Below are 20,869 nucleotides of genomic sequence, written 5' to 3'. Positions count from 1 at the left end.
GGAGTGACCTAGGTCGAGTCCTGACAGGGAGGGTTTGGGTTATTTATCGTATCATGCGCATGCATTATCCATCTTCATTATATACCTCGGTACATCTGACTAGTATTTGAATTGCAATAATTCCACGAGGCCCACGGGAGGAGCGTAAAATTTCGCTATCATTACTCGTAGGGTAGATGGGTAATTCTATGGCTAGAAACCTAGTCACACTCCTTTTAGTGGGTCGTGTGGCGCGGTGGTTTAGCACTGGCCTCCGGTTTCATACCCGGAGTGACCTAGGTTCGAGTCCTGTTCAGGGAGGGTTGTTATTTATCGATATCAATGCGACATTGCATTATTCCATCTTTCTTTATATATATATACACCTTCGGTACATCTGACTTGGGATTTGAATTGCTAATGAATTTCCACCGAGTGCCCACGGGGAGTGAGCTTTAAAACTTCGCTATCATTAATCAAGTATGAGTAGATAGGTAATGTCTATGAAGCTAAAAGATCTTAGTTGCACACTCCTTTAGTTGGTCGTGTGGCCCCCCCCGGTTTGGTTTAGCACTGGCCTCCGGTTTCATACCCGGGTGACCAAAGATTCGAGTCCTGGTCAGGGAGGTTTTATTTATCGATATCAATGCGGCAATTGCATTATTCCATTTCCATACATATTTTACATATATACATAAAACATATATATATATATTATATATATATATATATAATATATATATATATATATAATAAAATATTACATAAAACACTATTTTAACATATAAATATTTATATAATATAATCATATATAATTAAATATATATACCTATATACATATACATATATTTACCTATACATACAATATACATATATAAAATAAACACTTTGCATATGTATACATACCTATTTAAAATACATATTTGTATACATATATGCACACATATATGCATACACATTTATGATATACATTTTATAGATATATAAAACATATATGCATACATATATACAATATACATAATATAAATTGATATTACATTATACAGATATATACATATATACACATATATATGCAAAAAATTTTGCACAATATGCAATATACATATATATTATGCATAATTATATATATATCCAAATTTATACAATGTATACATAAAATATATATATTATTATAAAATATATATATCTATAAAAATTTTATATATATATAATATATATATATAATATACATATAAAAAATGCACACAACACACACCACATACACACACCACCCACCACACACACCCACACACACACACAACCCACAACACAACACACACATATATATATATATTATATATATTATTATATATATAGATAGATGATAGATAGAAGAGATTATACTTTATATGTTCTATATAACATTACATATATTCGACAACGACACACACACACCATATATAGTGTGTGTGGTACACTTTTATAATATATAAAATATATATATCATATCATATATACAAAAAATATGTACACACTGGATTCCCTCCGCGAACGTCAAGTCGACCCGGATTCCTTACGCAACGGTAAATTAATCCGGATTTAAAATTACCGAAGGCACAAAGAAAAGCTCGCTCCTTAAACTCAAGAAAAAAATATTTATTTAATCATTGTATCTTTTTTTTTTGTCTTTTTTCTCGATTTTCCGAGAGGATTGAAGGAGATTAATTAAGAGGAGATAAAGAGGTAAGTAAATAAAATAAAGAAAATAAGAAAGTAGATAGATAGATCGATGAAGAAGGGATGGATAAACGATAGACAACAGATAGATAGATAGAAGATAGAAAGATAGATGATAGATAGAGGGGAATCATGTAGATAAAATGAAGATGATAACAGATAGATGGATAGATAAATAGATAGGAGAAAATAAAATGATTATTATTGTATTTATTACTTATTTATTATTATTTATTTTTTTATTATTGTTAATTATTTTATTATTTACTATTCATTTTTTTTATTATCTTATTTTTATCATTTATTATTTCATTATTTATTATCCCCTTTCCCTTTTACTTTTTAAATTTGGCAAGAAAGAAGATATTTAATTGTAATTTTGAATTTTTAGCCGTGATTGAGTTTTTTTTGGGGGGTTGCCTCTCCTTTTTGGCGCTCCAGCAGGAGCAACAACCTCTTGTATGCTAATTCTAGAGGAAATGGAATATATATATATAAATTTTTTTCTCTCTCCTATATTTTTCACCATATCCCTTGCAATATTCGGGACATGGGATTTTTTTTTTTTTTTTTTTTTTTTTTTTTTTTTTGGTTGGTGGTGGGGGGAAGGGGAGCAGGTTTATAAAGGTTTAAAAAAAGTCACATTTCAAGTAAAGACAAGCCAAATTCATAAAAACTCCAAAACTACTAAAAAGGATCTATAATAATTTTTTAATCACATTTTAGGTAAAGATAAGCTAGAAGTTCTTGCCAAAAAACACTCAAAATTATTAAATAAAGATCATAATAAGACCTTAAAAAACTTTCCTAGCCTAGGAGATGAGTGTGTTTTCCTAACTGAATTATCTTAATTAACTAAAGGATTAAAAATAAAAGATAAAAAAATTAAGTTGAGGGTTAAAAATAAATTAACTATAAGTTAAAAAGAATTAACTTGAGGTAAAAAAAAGAAAAATTAACTTCAGGTTTAAAAAATATAATAATATTAATAATAATAATAATGATAATAACTGGAGGTCTAAAAAAAATAATAATAACTTGTGGCTAAAAAAAATTAACTAATGGGTTGAAAAGAAAAAAAAAAAAATACAAAAAAAAAAAGATGAAGAGAAATGTGTAGATGTGTTGGTTTCTGTCAAATATGCACTCTTCCTTGCACTCAGGATGTTCTAATCTCTTTGGATTAATCTAGAAAAATATATGGTAATATAATTTGATATATATACATTACAGATATGTATATACTAATGTAATTAATCTTTACCATATGGAGAAGAGAGAGAGGATGGGGGTAGGGAAGAAAAGAGAGGAAGGGAAAAAGAGAGAGAGAGATAGAGAGAGATAAAGAGAGAGAGGGAGGGAGAGATAGATAGAGAAAGAGAGAGAGAGAGAAAGAGAAAGAGAAATAGAGAGAGAGGGAGGGAGAGATAGATAGATAGATAGATAGAGAATTATTCAATGATCTGAATTTTTTAAAGATCTGAATTATTCAAGGATCTGAGTTATTCAAAGATCTGAGTTATTCAGTTAAAAAGTTATATTTGTATTGGACTTTTATATATATATATATATTTTAATTATATATATATATATATAATATATATATATTATGTGGTGTGTGGTGTGTGTGTGTGTGTGTGTGTGTTTTGTGTGTGTGTGTGTGTTTTGGACCTTCTGTTAGGCTAAACCCTGGATTACAAGGTGGTTTAAAGGAAATTCTGACGAGATCTAACATGTTAATCATTCATCTATCTAGAAAATCAATTATTGGTTAAAAACCTCTTTTGGTGAGAAGCCAAACCAGGCTCGTCATTGACACAACTCATAACTCGTCCTGTGCAGATCTGTTTTTGGGCTGGATGAACAAATGATATATATATGGGATGTAAAACTTTTTTTATGTTGAATATGTAAACTTTTATATATATATATATATATATATATATATATATATATATATATTATATATATATATATACACTTTTATATATATAAATCCCATTGTATATATCATATATGTTGTGTTTATTTCTGTTTAAATAGTTATGCATATATATGTTTAAATAAGAGATGTGTATATTACACATACACACAAATATCTACTGACAAAGTTATAGTATGTTATGTGTGTATATATAATATATACATAAAACATACACATATATAAATATATATATAATATATATATATATTTTATATATATATAATATATATATATATATTATATATATAATATATATATATGAATATATGGATGAATATGTATTATTGTGTATATATATATATATATATATATATATTATATATTTATATATTGTATGTTTTAATATGTATATATATATATATACTCACATACACATACTATATACTTGTCAGTAGATTTTTGTGTGTATGTGTAATATACACATCTCTTTATTTAAACATTTATATGCATAACTATTTAAACAGAAATACACATACACACAAATATCTACTGACAAGTATTAGTATGTGTATGTGTGTATATATAGATATAACATATAACTACACATATATAAATATATATATATATATATATTATATATATTAAAATATATATAAAATATATTATTATATATATTTTGTATATATAATATGTAATACATATATGGAGAGATAGAGAGTTTTTTTGTATATGGGATATTGTACATATAGATGTACATATCGTAAATATGTAGGGTAAACACGGGACATGGGTATATATGTGTATATGTATATGTATGTATATGTGTATTTTGTGTACATTTATATTATATCTTATAAATATTTTAGTAGACATATATATATATATATATATATATATATATATATATATATATATATATGTATGTATATGTATGTATATATAAAATTATATATGTATTTATATAAATAATATTAATTCATATAAATATACATATGTACTATTAATACTCTAATATCCACACAGAGAAATAAAAGGTTGGTGTCAAACACAGCAGCTGATACAATAACAATATATTATAACTTCAATAAACACAGTATTTAGGGACGATATAATATATATAATCACAGTATATAGACACGATATGATATATATGTGACAAGAAATGACTCTGGAAATAAGAATCAATATTAGCACTAATCACAGTATATAGACATGATATAATATATAGTGACAAGAAATGACTCTGGAAATAAGGATTTAAAAATTAGCACTGGTACACAATTCGTGGGTGCAGATAATTGGAGGTTGGTGTGGGCAGTTGAGGTCGGTAGACCAAGTGTGTCCTTGCTGTCTTTGCTACTGTCTTTTATCTCGGGTCGGCACGCTAGGCAGGGCAATGACCCGTCTTACAGGAAAATAGGTGTGGCTGATCCAAGTGTCAGCTTAGGTCGCTATTTCCTGATTGGCTGGCTGCGGATCGTCGACCTTCGATCGGTCTTTGTGGGTGATTTTCCTATGATGCAGAAATGACCAGATTCTCCAGAAAGGTCAAAGTCGCGGGTACTGCCTGGGACGCGTCTTTGTCCGACCCCTGGGTGATATACGAAACTCGGTAGTTAAGAAGGTCACATCTGTGTATTGTAACTTGATCATATTTTTTCAGGTCAACTCTAAATATAATACTTTCATATTTGCCCTGTTAAACTAAATATAAATACTATCATATAAGCATATACATATGTGTATATATTTCTACATACTAATACAGATACATGTTTATTTATATATGTGAATGTATATATATATATATATATATATATATATATATATAAAATTATAAATATAATATATACATATATTAATTTGCATACACATAAATGGTATGCTTCCAAATATATAAAAAATATAAATATAATATTATATTAAAATTTATAAAATATATATATATTTTATATATTATATATATAAACTATATATAAATGGGATATATAAATATAAATATATATATATTATTATTATAATATTATATATATATATTTTATATTGTGTGTGTGTGTGTGTGTGTGTGTGGGTTTGTGTGTGGTGTGTGTGGTGTGTGTGTGTTGCGTATGTGTGTAAAATATGTATGCCTATTTATACATATGTAAACTATTTATGTATGTATAATTAATATATGTTTCATTTTTTTATACATATATATGCACACACACACACACACACACATACACACACACACATATTATATATTTTATAATATATATATATCTATATATTATATATATATAATATATATATATATAAATATATATCTATATATCTATATCTAATCTATATACATAAAATATATATATATATTATATAATTTTATATATATATCTATATATATATATATATATATATATATGGTGTGTGTGTGTGTGTGTTTGTGTGTGTGGGGTGGTGTGTGTTCACATATGTGTATATCTATTTATCAATAAAATATATATGTATTATATACATTTATTTTTTATACATACATTTATACAATTATACATTTATTTCTATACATTTATATATTTATACTCATAATATATATAATATATATATATATATATATAAAATATATAATATATTATATATATATATGTATATTTATATAATATGTATATATATATGTGTGTGTGTGTGTGTGTGTGTGTGTGTGTGTGGTGTGTGTGTGTGTGCGTGTGTGTGTGTGTGTTTATACATTTGTATATATATTTATACACAAGTATATATGTACATATACATTTATATTTATGTGTGTGAATATATTTTATGATTGAAAATGTATGTATTAAGTATATATTTCTTATATATACATATATGTCTAACTTATATATATATATATATATATATATATATAAAATATATATGTATATATATATTATATATATATATATATATATATATATATATATTATATAAAATATATTATATATAAAGACATATTCACAATTTATAATATATTCAGTGAATAAAAAAAATGTATATGATTATTTATTTATACATTTGTACATATGATATATATATATATATATAGATATTATTATATATTATATATTATTATATATATATAATATATGTATATATATAAAGTATATGTATATATTTTACATACATATGTGATAATATCTTTAATATACATATATGAAAATATGTATAATATGCATATGTATGTATATATATAAATATGTATACTATATGATTTTATATAAGAGTATATATTTAATATATAAAATATATATATATATAATATAGATTATATATTTTATATTTTATTATTATATATATATTATGTTTATCAAATAATATATATATATATATATGTATAATTATATATATATATATATATATATATATATATATATATATATATATATTTATTTAAATATATGTGTATATATATTTATTTTAGATATATATCTTATAATATATATGTTTATAGTTATGTATATGTATTTAAGATTTTAATTTTTTAGGAATGCCATTAAAGCAGTCTGTTATTTTTGTTTTATTTTCCATTTAGGGTGATGATGAGTTTCGTCGGTGATGGGATGACTTTGGCTCTACTTACGGGCAAGGAAATAGGCGCCCAGGGAGTTTAGTATCAAAGAAGAGCTCAGCGAAGATGTCACTGAAGATACATGCCTTGAAATAAAAGAGGAACCACTAGATGGGGATGAAGGGAGAAATGATGTGTGTAATGTGAATGTGATGCATGAAAGTCATTTCTATCATGATCTTCATGATCTAAAACATGAGGTACATGCAAAAGACTCGAGTAACTTGGTTCATGATTGTAATGACATGTCAAAAGTGTCATTTAGGGCTAAGGACTGTGGGAAGACGTATTCATCAGATGGGGTTCAAGTGATGTGTGAGGAAAGACTGAAGGAGGAAACACAACTAAAAGTGGAATCCAAAAGGAAATGTTTTGCGTGTGAGGTGTGTGGTAAGGAATTGTCTCAAAAGAGTCATATCAGCATTCACATGAGAGTCCACACAAAGGAGAAGCCATACAACTGTGAAATTTGCAACACTACCTTCCACGAAAAAATAATTTTGGTGAGACATATGAGAATACATGCAAGTGAGAAGCATACAGCTGTGAGATTTGCAATAAAGCCTTTTCTGGAGAAGTCACCCTTTTAAAGCACACAAGAGTACATACAAAGGAGAAGCCTTATAACTGCAAGATTTGCAACAGGGCATTTTCAAGAAAAAATAATCTGGTGAGACACATGAGAACACATACAAAAGAAAAGCCATACAGCTGCGAGATTTGCAATAAGGCCTTTTCTGAAAAAGGTCACCTAGTAGCGCACATTAGAGTACAACACCAAGGGGAAAACCATACAGTTGTGAAATTTGTAAGAAGGACTTCACAGAAAATCTAGTCTAGCAAGACATGTGAGAGAGTACATACAAAGGAGAAGCCATACAATTGTGAGATTTGTAACAAGAACGTTTCGCTTAGAGCTAATCTAGTGAGTCATATGAGAATACATACAGAGGAGAAACCGTACAGCTGTGAGGTTTGTAACAAGGGATTTTCACAGAGAAATCGTTTGGGAAGTCATATGAGAGTACATACAAAAGAGAAGCCATACAGCTGTGAGATTTGCAAAAAGTCCTTCTCACATCAAACTAGTCTAGAGATCCATATGAGAATACATAGAAAGGAGAAACCATACAGCTGTGAGATTTGCAATAAGGCCTTTTATGCAAAAAGTCATGTAGTAAGGCATATGAGAGCACATACAAAAGAGAAGCCCCTACAGTTGTGAGATTTGCAACAAGGCCTTCTCTGAGAAGAGTAAACTAGTAAGGCATATGAAAGTACACACCAAAAAAAAAGCTATACAGCTGTGAGATTTGGAACAAGGCCTTCTCAAAAAAATGCTCCATATGAAGTACTTAAAAAAAAGGAGTCTAGTGCTGTGAGATTTGAAGGATTTTCATGGAACAGTTTAGGGCGAATCAGATGATGAAAGAGAGTAACAATTTTATCAAAAAAGGGAAAATTTCCCTTTGACATTAATGGGAAAAAAAGTTCAAAATTTGCGGACTCTTTATATTTACCCCCCCAATCCTTGCCCGTTGTTGCGGGGGGGGGCTTGGGAGGGGAGCTGGGCCCAATAGGGAAATTTCCCAACCCTTGGACCCCCCCCTCGACTCAATAATTTTGCATGGTCTTTTTTTTCCCTCCCATTTTTTCGTTTCTGTCCTTCCCAAAACCCTTTCTGCTATCCCCCCCTAAGTGTGAGGCGTGCTAAAAGGATAAAAGGCTGACTTTGTGCCCCCTAAAACGGCCTGAGGAGCCGGGGCACGGTATTCCCTGTTTTTTTCTAGCCCTTCCCCCTCAGGGGACCTGGGGGGGGATTTTTTTATCCCCAAACATAATCCAGCTTCCCAGGGCCACAATAAAAACTTACCCCCACTATTAGGGGCAATGAGGCTTCCCCCTTTATAAAATACCCCCAACTGAAAACCCACCCATTCCCTGACCCAGGTTTCCCCCTTTGACCAGGGCCCCAAAACACTGCAAAAATACCCCCCCCATAAAGTCTACTAGACAGTAGCCAAAAACCAATTCTTAAGAAAAATTTCCACCTCCCAGCACCTAAACTTCATCACCTCTCCCCCCAAAAAACCCCAACATAAACCCCCCATCCCCCCAAATTTAAAACCTTTACAGCCTTTTGCCCCCCCCCAAATACTACCCCCCTCAACACTACTCCTTGTCACGCCCCCGCCCTTCGGACTCCCCCTATCCTACAACAAATTAAATCCCCTCTTCAGCACACCCAAATGGGCCCTTTTTTTTGGTGATCCCCCCACGCCCCCACTCTGACAAACCCTTCTTTTCCCAACAATGTCTCCAAAAAAAGTAGGTAAAGTCTTTTTCCCGTAGCCGACCCACGCTCCCGTCTTGTCACAGAAACACCCAAACCAACTATAGCTTTAAAACAAAATAACAGACAATATGGTAACCCACCCTTTGCGAACCCCCCCCCTCAATCTTGCCCCGGAACATTTCAATCTCCCCAGAAAATTGCCCATCTATGACAAAAGATTGGCAATTGTGGGAAGCCTACTTGCCTGTCTACAACTATGATGCAACGTCAGTAAAAATGCTACCCCACCCCCCCAGGTAATCGAAAAAAAACCCACAAAACATAGCCAAAATGACCTTCCCCCCCTGTTCGTCCATAAAAACCCCCTCCACTCAGTGCCAAAATTGTTTTTGGCGCTGGGGCCCCAAAGCCAAACTTCCCTTCCACAGCCATGCCCACTATGGCCCCAAACCGGGCCCATACCGTCAACTGCCCTCCCAAAATCACCACAGTGCAACTGTGGCGGCCCCCATAGTTTTTATGGGGGCTGTCCCCCCTACAATTTGAGTCTGAGGTAGCAACTCCAGATTCAAATTTGGGACTCACACTCGTAACCCGACAAAAAGCACGCGACGTGGTTTCTTCTTACCCTTACCCAGTAATACTGCCATTCTACCAATTCCCCTAAACCCCCCCCCTACATTAAACCCCCCTTTCTACCTCCTCCCTTCCCAGTAAAACCTTTCCCATCCTAAACCAGAACTCCAATCTCTACTACAGATTCTCAATCACCACCACAACCCCAACACCTTCCCCTCTCCCTCCTCGTATACCCGTAACGACAAACAAACGTTCCCCCCCTTTTCCCTACCACACAATCACCCCCACCTTCCCTTTTATCCTTGTTTGAGACACCACCCCTTTTTCCCCCCCCCACAAGAAACCCTATTCCCCCCAAACTCCCAAACCAACTCAAAGAAAAAACCATTGAAAATTTCAAGATTACCAAATGAAAACTGACACTCAACCCCCAAATCTTAAACCCCTGCCCTTCCACACTAAAAGAAACTGCTGATTCCTCCCCCTCCTACGTTCCCCCTAACCCACCCTCCTCCCCCCTCCCAACACGCCATCCCCCCCGACCCCAACCCCCCCCACATTATCCCCCCCCCACCTCCCCTCTATCCCTTCCCCACCCCCTCCGGGGATCAACAAACCCCCTTATGTCACAAGTTCCCCTTCCTCACCCCCAAATACCCCTCCTAGTAAAAACACCAAAACCCACACCTTCCCATCTCAGACCTTCGTCCTTTTCCCCCCTCAAAACTGTTCCCCCCTCAAGATCAGAAAAGTAAACTTCCTTCATTGGAATATTCGCGTTTCCGCCCCCCGACCTGCCTTCCTTCCCTTTTTCCCCTTAAGTCATCTATTGTATCCTTCAGAACCTTTCAACACATCCTCCAATACCCAATTTTCTTTTTGTTTTTTCCCCACATTCCCTTTTGTTTACCCAAATTTTACCCTAAAAAAAACCTTATGTACCCTCCCTTTAAAAAACCAATTCCTTGCACGTTGTAATTTCCCCCTTTAAATCCAACATCCATTATCGGCCCACGTTTGAAAAAACCCCTCCCTCGCTTTCCCCCACTATCCTCCCTTCACCGACCCCCCAAACCCTATAACCCCTTTCAGAACCCCACACTTTCTGTTCAAAAAACCTATTTTCTTTCCTAAAAACGATACATATCCTTCATCTAATCTACTCCTTACCCCCACCCACCCTAACCCTTTCACTCACCAATTCTTTGCCGCTTAGACAACTAAAATAAATCAAACCCCCCTTCCCAAACATTTAAATAATGCTACATGAACCTAGATGTCTAGCACATTTCTCTTTCTTTTAAAACCCTTAACCATTAAAACCCTTTTTAAAAATATATATATATATATATTATATTTAATATTAATATAATATATATATTTTAAAATTTTTAGATCGTATATAGATAGGATACACCTAATGTGTAGTTTTTTTAACCATAAAATTTTTTCGCACTATGATGGTATAGAGTCTCCCAAAAAATTTTTTTGGGCAAACTCATGTCCTGATCAGGGATACTCCTGGCATAGATTTAAAGGGAAACTGTCCTCTGCCACTTAATATGGTGAATGGAATTTTTGGGCCCTTTTAAAAAAAGTTTTTAGCTTGAACATGATTTTATTATAATAAAGAGGAACAAAATGTATGCGTATTTATGCAGTTTTTTTTTTTTAATGTTTAAATTTTTTACAAAAAATTTTCCTATCTTGATGTTTTTTATTGTCTTTTTTTTTTTCTTTTTTCTTAGTCTATTTTTTTTATTTCTATCTTAAAATTTTTGATTGTCCCACATATATATATATATATATATATAATATATATATTATATTAAAATATGTTTTTGGTGTGTGTGTGTGTGTGTTTTGGTGTGTGTGGTGTGTGTGTGTGTGTGTCGCAGTTTTAAAGTATAGTTGTTTTCTGGGGAAAAGTCTGTTAAAGGGGTAACAGCTCATTCACATTTTTTATCCTAAAAAGAAAAAATTCTTTTTACCTTTACTTGCATTTCTATGCTTTTCGTGGGAAATTTGGGCCCTGAGTCTGCAACTTATATTATAATATATATTAATATATAATTTTTAAAAATAATATATATATTATATAATATATATATATATAATTATAATTATATATTAAAATATAATATATATAAATATATATATATATATATATATATATTTATTTATTTAATATAATATATAATACACACATATATATATATATATTTTATAATATAATATATTATAATTATATAATATATTATAATATAAATTTTTTGTCTTGAGTTTAATAAAACTATGGTTTGTATTATATATTATAAAAGTAAAAATATTTTTACATGATATACATGTAATATACACATACATGCACCACTCACCACATATAGATAGGTATTATATATATATATATATAATAATATTATATATATATATTTATATATATTGTGGTTGGGGTGTGTTTTGTGTGTGTGGTTTTGGTTGTGTGTGGTGGTGTTCATGTTTTGTATATAAATATACATGTGTTTTTTTTTTGTCTATAGATTTTGCAGCACTGAAAAAACGGACAGTAGATTAATAATTTTATAAGGAAAAAAAAATTAAGTTTAATTTGTGTATGTGAACTAAAAAAAAAAATGTTTTTGATTTCATATTCCCCTTTTCTATTTTACCTACAAAAAAAAAAATTATTACTTATATTAAAATCCCGAAAAACCCCTTTCTCATTTTTGTCTAGAGGCTTTGGAGACAAAAAAAGGGGGCCAAAGAGGGGATCGCCCGTACCTTTGGCCTAGCCCTCTCCCTTTAAAATTTTTTTCATGGGCTTCTTTTTCCACCTTTCCTTTTTCCCTTTTTTTCTTAATTCCTTTTTTTCCTTCCTAAAGGGGTGAGAGCTTGCTGAAAAGAGAAGGTGGTAGTGTCATATGAATGGCCTTCGGAAACCTGGGCACAGTTCCCTTGTTTAACTGTCTAGGGCCCTTATCCCCTGGGGACCCCGAGAGATGGACTTTTTCCTCTCCCCCTCTATGCCAGGGTCCCCGGTAAAAATAAAGAGTTTTTAAAACCCTTTTTAGAGGCTTAAAGGGTGCCCCTTCATCATCCAGCCTATCTAAATTTCTTTTTATTTTGGGTTTTCCGACTCTTCTTCTCCTTTAACATGACTTGAAACTAACCCCCCCACCCCTTAAGTTTTTTGTTAACCCATGCTTCCCAAATTTCCCTCAGGCCCTTACTTCCTACAGTGTGCCCCTTTCTCTCCCCAACACTCCTCTTCGCTCCACAGTCTTTATTGTCTGACCCCCCCACCCCTTATTACTACCCCTCATCCCCATTTTCTCCTACTATCCTCCCAGTAGCTGCCCTATCCATATTACTTTTATCTTCTCCCCCCCCCACCCCTACGGGTTCCACTTTACAGACCCCTTTTTAGTACCCTTTTTTCCACCAAGGATCAATTCTTTTTGATTCCCCCCACAGCCCTGCACTCTGACAAAAGGGAAGGTTTCCTTTCACAACATTTTGATCTCAGCCTGTCACAACTCGTACATTACCCCGACTGACCTCACTGGCAAACCCATTTCTGCCCCAAACCCCTCTCCCCCCTTAAAATTTTTACCAGAACTATTTTCCTCTCTCCAAAAAACGTCCTTTCTACAATAGGCTTTTCAACTGTGAAAAGAACTTTTTTATATGCCTCATGACGTCAGTAAAATGCACACTATTCCCCCCAGAGCCAACACAAGTCCAACACCATTTTTACAAATTAGCTTTGTAGACATGACCGCCCCATGGGGTTTTTTGGTGGGTGCCGCCCTATCTAACCATATCGCCTTTTCTCTGTCAATGTCAAAAATTTTTTAAACAGCCCCTAAACACTGAAACACACGCTTCTCCCCTCTATGTGCCCACCTGGAAAGGGACCATTTTAATTACTCTGCCATTACAAAAGTGTGCCAACTTTTTGGCTGCCATAATGTATTTTTAGTAGCGCCTTTGCTTATAAGCCGAATCTGGGGGTAGCAGTTCTCAGATTAAAACTAGGCCTCACTCTGCAAAGCCGACAAAAAAGCATCCCAATAGGCTTTTCTCTTTTAAAAATTTCCCAAAACTGTACTTCGCTCGACTCCCCCCCATCTTCTCAAAAAAACCCAACTTTCCCCCCAAGTATCTTTTCCCCCTCTACCCCAAAACCTCTTATCTCTACCCCCTCTCCCCCCTTGTCAAATCCCCTTTCCAGACAAAAATCCAATCTACAATCTCTACCATTTGCTATGTGACCCTCCTTTCATTTTACCTTCCACCCAAAAATCTAACATTTTATATATTTAATTTTATATATTAAAGGTTTAATTTTTTGGTGCGACAGGAAGTGAAAAGGGGGGTCAGCACTAGCAAAAGGGGTAGAGATTGTAGTATCTGGATTTGCCCGGGAAAGGGCATTTGAAAAGGGGGAAGAGGGAGTGAGATAAGAGGGTTGGGGGTAAGGGGAAGAGATATTTGGGGGAATGTTGAGGTTTTTGAGAAGATGGGGGGGAGTCGAGGAAGTACATTTTGGTTTTTGTAGAAGAGAAAAGCCCATTGGTATCTTCTTGTCGGGCCTTTATGCAGAGTGAGGCCCTAGTTTGAATCTAAAAACTGCTACCTCAGATTCGGCTTAAACAAGGCAGTACTATAAAAACATTTTTGGCAGCCAAAATCAGTTTCACACTGTGTCTGACAGAGTAATTTTAAAAGGTCCTTTCCAGGTTGGGGACTAGGGGCAGCAAGCTGTGGGTGGCAGTGTTGGTGGCTGTTCAAAAAAATTTTTGACATTGAAGAGAAAGGTCGATATGGTTTGATAGGGGGGACCTCCACCAAAATTAAAACCCCATGGGGGGGGGGGCATGTCTACGAAAGCTAATTTGCAAAAAGGTGTTGGACTTGGTTTTGGGCCCTTGGGGGAATAGTGTAGCACTTTACTGACAGTCATGGGCATATGAACAGGTTTTTTTTCAAGTTGACAAGTCCTTATTTAAAAGGACAGTTATTTGGAGAGATGGGAAAAAGTTCTGGGACCATATTAAAGGGGGGAGAGGTTTGGGGGTAAAAGGTTTTCCATGAGGCGTCAGGGGAATAGTACATGAGCTTGTGACAAGGCATGAATGATAAAAATGTCTGTGAAAGGAAACCTTGCCTTTTGTCAGAGTGCAGGGCTGTAGGGGGAATCACAAAGAATTGATCCCCTTGGCTGGGACAAAAAGGGTACTCAAAAGGTCTGTAGAAGTGGAAGCAGTAGGAGGATGGGGGCGGGAGGAAGATGAAGTAATAGGATATTTGGCAGTATACTGGGAGGATAGTATGAGAACAATAAGGATGAGGGGTAGTAATAAGGGGGTTGTGGGTCAACAATGAAGACTGTGAGCAAAAGATGGAGTGTTGGGAGAGAGAAAGGGGTGCACACTGTAGGATGAGTATGGCCTGAGTGGATAATTTGGAATGCATAGGGTTAACAGTAACTTCAAGGGGTGGGGGGGATTAGTTTCAGAGTCATGTCTAAAGGAGAAGAAGAGGTCTGGAAACCAATGAAAAGAAATTTAGATAGGTTTGGATGATGAAGGGGCAAGCCTTAATGCCTCTAATAAGGGTAAAACATCTTTATTATTATCCATGGTGACCCTGGCATAGATGGGGAGAGGAAAAAGTCCATCTCTCAGGGGCCCCATGAGGATAAGGCCTAGACAGTTAACTAAGAGTACTGTGGCCCATGGCTTCCGAAGGGCCCTTCATGATGACACATAGCCAGCCTTTCATCTTTTCAGCACAGCTCTCACACCTTTGGAAATGAAAAGAAGGAATTAAGAAGAAAAGGAAAAGGAAAAGGGGGAGAAAAGAAGACCATGCAAAATTAGTTAAGGAGAGGGCTGAGGTCCAAGGTACGGGCGATCCCCCCTTTGGACCCCATTTTTTGTCTCCTAAGCCTCCTATACAACAATGGGCAAGGGATTTCGGGATATAATATAAGTTAATAATATTTTATTTTTTGTAGGATAAGAAAAGAAAAGGGGAATATGCAAATCAAGAACATTTTTTTATTTTGTTCACATATCACAAATTAAACTTACATCTTATTTCCTTATCAAATATTATTAATCTACTGTCCTGTCTTTTCAGTGCTGGCATTAATCTATATGTACATAAAAAAACACATGTATACTTATATACATAAACATGCATACACACACACACACACACACACACACACACACACACACCCCACACACACCACATAATATATATATATATAATAATATATAAAATATTATAATATATATATATATTATACCTATCTATATGGTGTTAGTGTGTGCATGTATGTGTATATTACATGTATATACTGTATAAATATATTTACATATTTATACATATATACATATATATATATGTGTGTATATTATTATATATAATATATTATATATTATATATATATATATATATATATATATATTATATAATATATATAATTATATATTATATATATATATATAAAATATATATATTATATAAGTTGCATGACTCATGGGCCAAAGTTCCACAGAAAAGCATAGAAGTGCAAGTGAAGAGTCAAAAAAATATTTTTCCTTGTTATGGATATAAAAATGTGAATGAGCTGTTACCCCTTAAACAGCAACTTTTCCCCCAGAAATACACACATATACATTAAACCATGCGCACACACCACACAAAAACACACACACCACACACACACACCACACACACACACACACATATATATATATATATATATATATATATATAATATATATATATATATATGATGAGACATATCTGAATATAAGATAGCAAAAAAGAAAATAGACTAATGAATAAGATAAAAAGACAATAAATAACTATCAAGATAGGTAAATTGTTGTACAAAATTAACATTAATAAAAAAAACATGCATAAATACCATACATTTTGTATCCTCTTCTATTATAATAAATCATGTTCGAAGCTAAAACACCTTTTTAAAATGGCCAAAAATTTTCCATTCCCATATTAAGTGGCAGAGGGCAGCTTCCTTAAATGCTAGACCAGGAGTATGCCCTGATCAGTGCATGAGTTTGCCCAAATAAATATTCTGTGGAGACTCATATACCATCATAGTGCGTAAAGTTTATGGTTAAAAAACTACACATTAAGGTGTAATACCTATCTAATATCGATCTATAAACATTTATATATATATATATATATATATTATATATAATATATATATATATATTTTATATATATATATATATAAATGGTTAATGGTTAATGGTTAAAAGAAAGAGAAATGTGCTAGACATCAAAGGTCATGTAGCACTATAGTTACTGTTTGGAGGGTGGTTGAGTTAGTGATTAGTTGTCTAAGCTGGGCAAAGGAATTGGTGAGTGAAAGGGTTAGGGTCGGGTGGGTAAGGAGTTAGATTAGATGAAGGATTATTATACGTTTGAGGAAAGAGAATAGGTTGTTGAAGAGAAAGTGTGGGATTCTGAAAGGATGTCTGATAGGTTGGGAGGTCAGTGAAGGAGGATAGAGGGGGGAAAGCAGAGGTACGGGTTTGTTTCAAACGTGGGCACGATAATAGGATGTGTGGGAAATTAAAAGGGGAACATTACAACTGTGCAAGGGCATTGGTTTGAAAGGGAGGTGTGACATAAGGTGTTTTCTGATTGATAAGTATGGATGAAACTAAAGGGAATGTGGGATAAGACAAATGATAATTGGGGTATTGGAGGATGTGTTAGAAAGGTCTCTTGAAGGCATAAAATAGATGGACTATAAGAGGAAAGGATATGACGAAGGTCAGGTCTGGGGGAGCGGAAACCGCGAATATTCCAATGAAGGATAGTTATATTTTACGATCTTGAGGGGGAAGCAGTTAGAGGGTGGGAAAAGGACTGAGAGGTCTGAGAGGGGGAGAGGTGTGGGAGTTGTTTTTCTACTAGGAGGGGTTTAGGAGATGAGGAAGGGGATACTTGGACATAAGGGATTTACGTTTTACCAGGAGGGAGTGGAAGGGGTAGAGGGGATGGTGGGAGGATAATGTGGGCGGGGTTGGGGGCGGGGGGGATGGGCTGTGTTGGGGTGGGGGTAGGAGGATAGGGTGTAGGGGGGATATCGTTAGGAGGAGGATGGATATCAGCAGTTACTTGGAGTGTGGAAGGAGCAGGAGTTGTAAGGGTTTGGAGGGGTTTAGTTTTCAGTTTTTCATTAGGGAATCTTGAATATTTTTTAATGGTTTTTTTCTTTTGAGTTGGTTTTTGGGGGTTTTGGGGATATAGGATTTCTTGTGAGGGGGGAAGAGAGGACTGGTGTCCCCAAACAAAGGAGTAAGGAAGGTGGAGGTGATTGTGTGGTAGGGGAAGAGGGGGGGGAACGTTTGTTCTGTCTGTTACGGGTAGTTTCGAGGAGGGAGAGGGGAAAGGGGTTGGGGTTGTGGTGGTGATTGAGATATCGTAGTAGAGATTGGAGTGTCTGGATTTAGGATGGCAAAAGAGTTTTGACTGGGGGAAAGGGAGGGGGTAGAAGAGGGGGGGTGTTGATGGAGGGGGGGTGGGTTTAGGAGAATTGGTAGAATGAGCAGTATTACTGGGGTAAGGGTAAGAGAAAACCACGTCGACGTGCTTCTTGTCTGGCTTCACGTAGTGTGAGTCCAAGTTTGAATCTGAGAGTTGCTACCTCGACTCAAATTTGTAGGTGGGACAGCCCCTATAAAATACATTATGGGGCCGCCACAGTTGGCACATGTGCGTGATTGTGCAGGGGAGTTAGATCGGGTATGGCCAGTTGGGCACATGTGGGCATCTGGCTTTTGGAACGGCAATGTTGGCTTGGTGTCCTAGACGCCAACAATTTTGGCACTGACGTGGAGGAGGTTGGTATGGACGAACAGGGAGGGAAGGTCATTTTGGCTATGTTAGTGGGTTTCTTTCGATTACCTCTGGGGGGAATGGAGTAGCATTGTACTGACGTTGCATCATAGTCCCGTGGACAGGCAGTAGGCTTCTCCACAATCTGACCAATCTTTGTCATAGATTGGCAATTTGCTGGGGAGATTGAAAATGTTCCGGTGCAGTATTGAGGTTGGATGGGGTTCTGCAAGGATGGGGTTACCATATAGTCTGTTAGTTTTGTTAATGCTATAGCTTTTTGGGTTTTTGGATGTTACTGTGACAAGACGGGAGCGGTCGGGTCGGCTACGGAAAGAGACTTTACCTACTTGTTTTTTGGGAGACATTGTTGGAAGAGAAGGGTGTTGTCAGAGTAGGGAGCTGTGGGAGGGATCACAAAAAATTGGTCCCATTTGGCTGTGCTGAAGAGGGTATTCAAAATTGTTTTTAGTGATAGGGGTAGTCGAAGGGCGGGGGCGTGACAATGGAGTAGTGTTGAGGAGGTAGTATTATGGGAGGTGGGCAATAAGGCTGTAAGGTATTATTAGGGAGGATGGGGTGGTTGATGTTGGAGGTGTGGGGGTAGAGGTGTTTAAGTTGAGCGTGCTGGGAGAGTGGAAATGTTTCTTAAGAATTGGTTGTTGGCTACTGTACTAGTAGACATTGATGAGGGGTATTGTTGCAGTGTTCGGAGCCGTGGGCAAAGGAGACCCGGGGTCAGGGAATCGGGTGGGTTTACACGTTGGGGCTATTTGATAAAGGGCAAGCCTCATTGCCCCTAATAGTGGAGGTAAGTTTTCATTGCTGGCCCTGGTAAACCTGGATTATGTTGGGATAAAACAGTCCCCCTCAGGGTCCCTTGAGGGGTAAGGGCTAGAAAAACAGGGGAATACCATGTCCGTGGCTCCCTCAGGCCGTCAGGACTGGCACAAAGTCAGCCTTTCATCCCTTTAGCATGGCTCTCACACCTTAAGAGGTGGATAGCAGAAGGGTTTGGTGAAGGGACAGAAACGAAAAGTGGAAGGAAAAAAAAAGACCATGCAAATTAGTTGAGTCGAGGCTGAGTCCCAATTTTGGGGAAAGTTCCCCTCATTGGTCCCAGTCTCCGCTCCTAAGCCCCCCCACGACAACAACGGGCAAGGTTTGGGGGGGGTATATATATAAAGAGATCCTGCAAAATTTAGAAACATTTCTTTCCTATTAATTGTCAAGAGGAAGTGTACACCTTTAATTGATACAAATTGTTACTCTCATGTACTATCATCTGATTCGCCATAATCTGTTTCCATGAAAATACATTACAAATCTCACAGCACTATGACTCCTTCTTTATAAGTACTCTCATATGGAGCAGTTTTATGAGAAGGCCTTGTTCCAAATCTCACAGCTGTATAGTTTCTCCTTTCTATGTATTCTCATATGGATCTCTAGACTAGTTTGATGTGAGAAGGACTTTTTGCAAATCTCACAGCTGTATGGCTTCTCTTTTGTATGTACTCTCATATGACTTCCCAAACGATTTCTCTGTGAAAATCCCTTGTTACAAACCTAAACAGCTGTACGGTTTCTCCTCTGTATGTACTCTCATATGAATTACTAGATTAGCTCTATGAAAAAAGTTCTTGTTACAAAATCTCAAATGGAAATTGGCTCTCCTTTGTATGTACTCTCACATGTCTTGCTAGACTAGATTTTTCTGTGAAGTCCTTCTTACAAATTTCACAACTGTATGGCTTCTCCTTGGTGTGTACTCTAATGTGCGCTACTAGGTGACCTTTTTCAGAAAAGGCCTTATTGCAAATCTCGCAGCTGTATGGCTTTTCTTTTGTATGTGTTCTCATGTGTCTCACCAGATTATTTTTTCTTGAAAATGCACTGT

The 20,869-nt window shown here is 35.1% G+C and overlaps 2 protein-coding genes across 2 annotated transcripts in view; both read left to right on the top strand.

Annotated features, from left to right (window-relative positions):
* Positions 1-7,792, top strand: part of LOC119568555 (zinc finger protein 888-like) — a 10,351-nt gene extending 2,559 nt beyond the window's left edge. The window contains exon 2 of the mRNA XM_037917097.1: positions 7,229-7,792. Coding sequence (XP_037773025.1) covers positions 7,229-7,792 — 564 coding nt within the window. The remainder of the gene's footprint in view (positions 1-7,228) is intronic.
* Positions 7,793-8,079: 287 nt separating this feature from the next.
* On the top strand, positions 8,080-8,516 carry LOC119568493 (gastrula zinc finger protein XlCGF8.2DB-like). The gene has a single exon (XM_037917029.1). It carries the CDS (start codon positions 8,137-8,139, stop codon positions 8,425-8,427), a length of 291 nt encoding a protein of 96 aa, XP_037772957.1. The 5' UTR covers positions 8,080-8,136; the 3' UTR covers positions 8,428-8,516.
* Positions 8,517-20,869: the final 12,353 nt, after the last annotated feature.

The sequence above is a fragment of the Penaeus monodon genome, chromosome 44 (assembly GCF_015228065.2).
Source record: "Penaeus monodon isolate SGIC_2016 chromosome 44, NSTDA_Pmon_1, whole genome shotgun sequence".
In the NCBI taxonomy this organism is placed as follows: domain Eukaryota; kingdom Metazoa; phylum Arthropoda; class Malacostraca; order Decapoda; family Penaeidae; genus Penaeus; species Penaeus monodon.
Note: the sequence above shows the minus strand (reverse complement) of the source record. Positions and strands in the feature narration are given on the sequence as shown.

Excerpts from the sequence above, each read along its gene's own strand:
- LOC119568493 (XM_037917029.1), top strand. The coding sequence starts at position 8,137 with ATGAGAATACATACAGAGGAGAAACCGTACAGCTGTGAGGTTTGTAAC.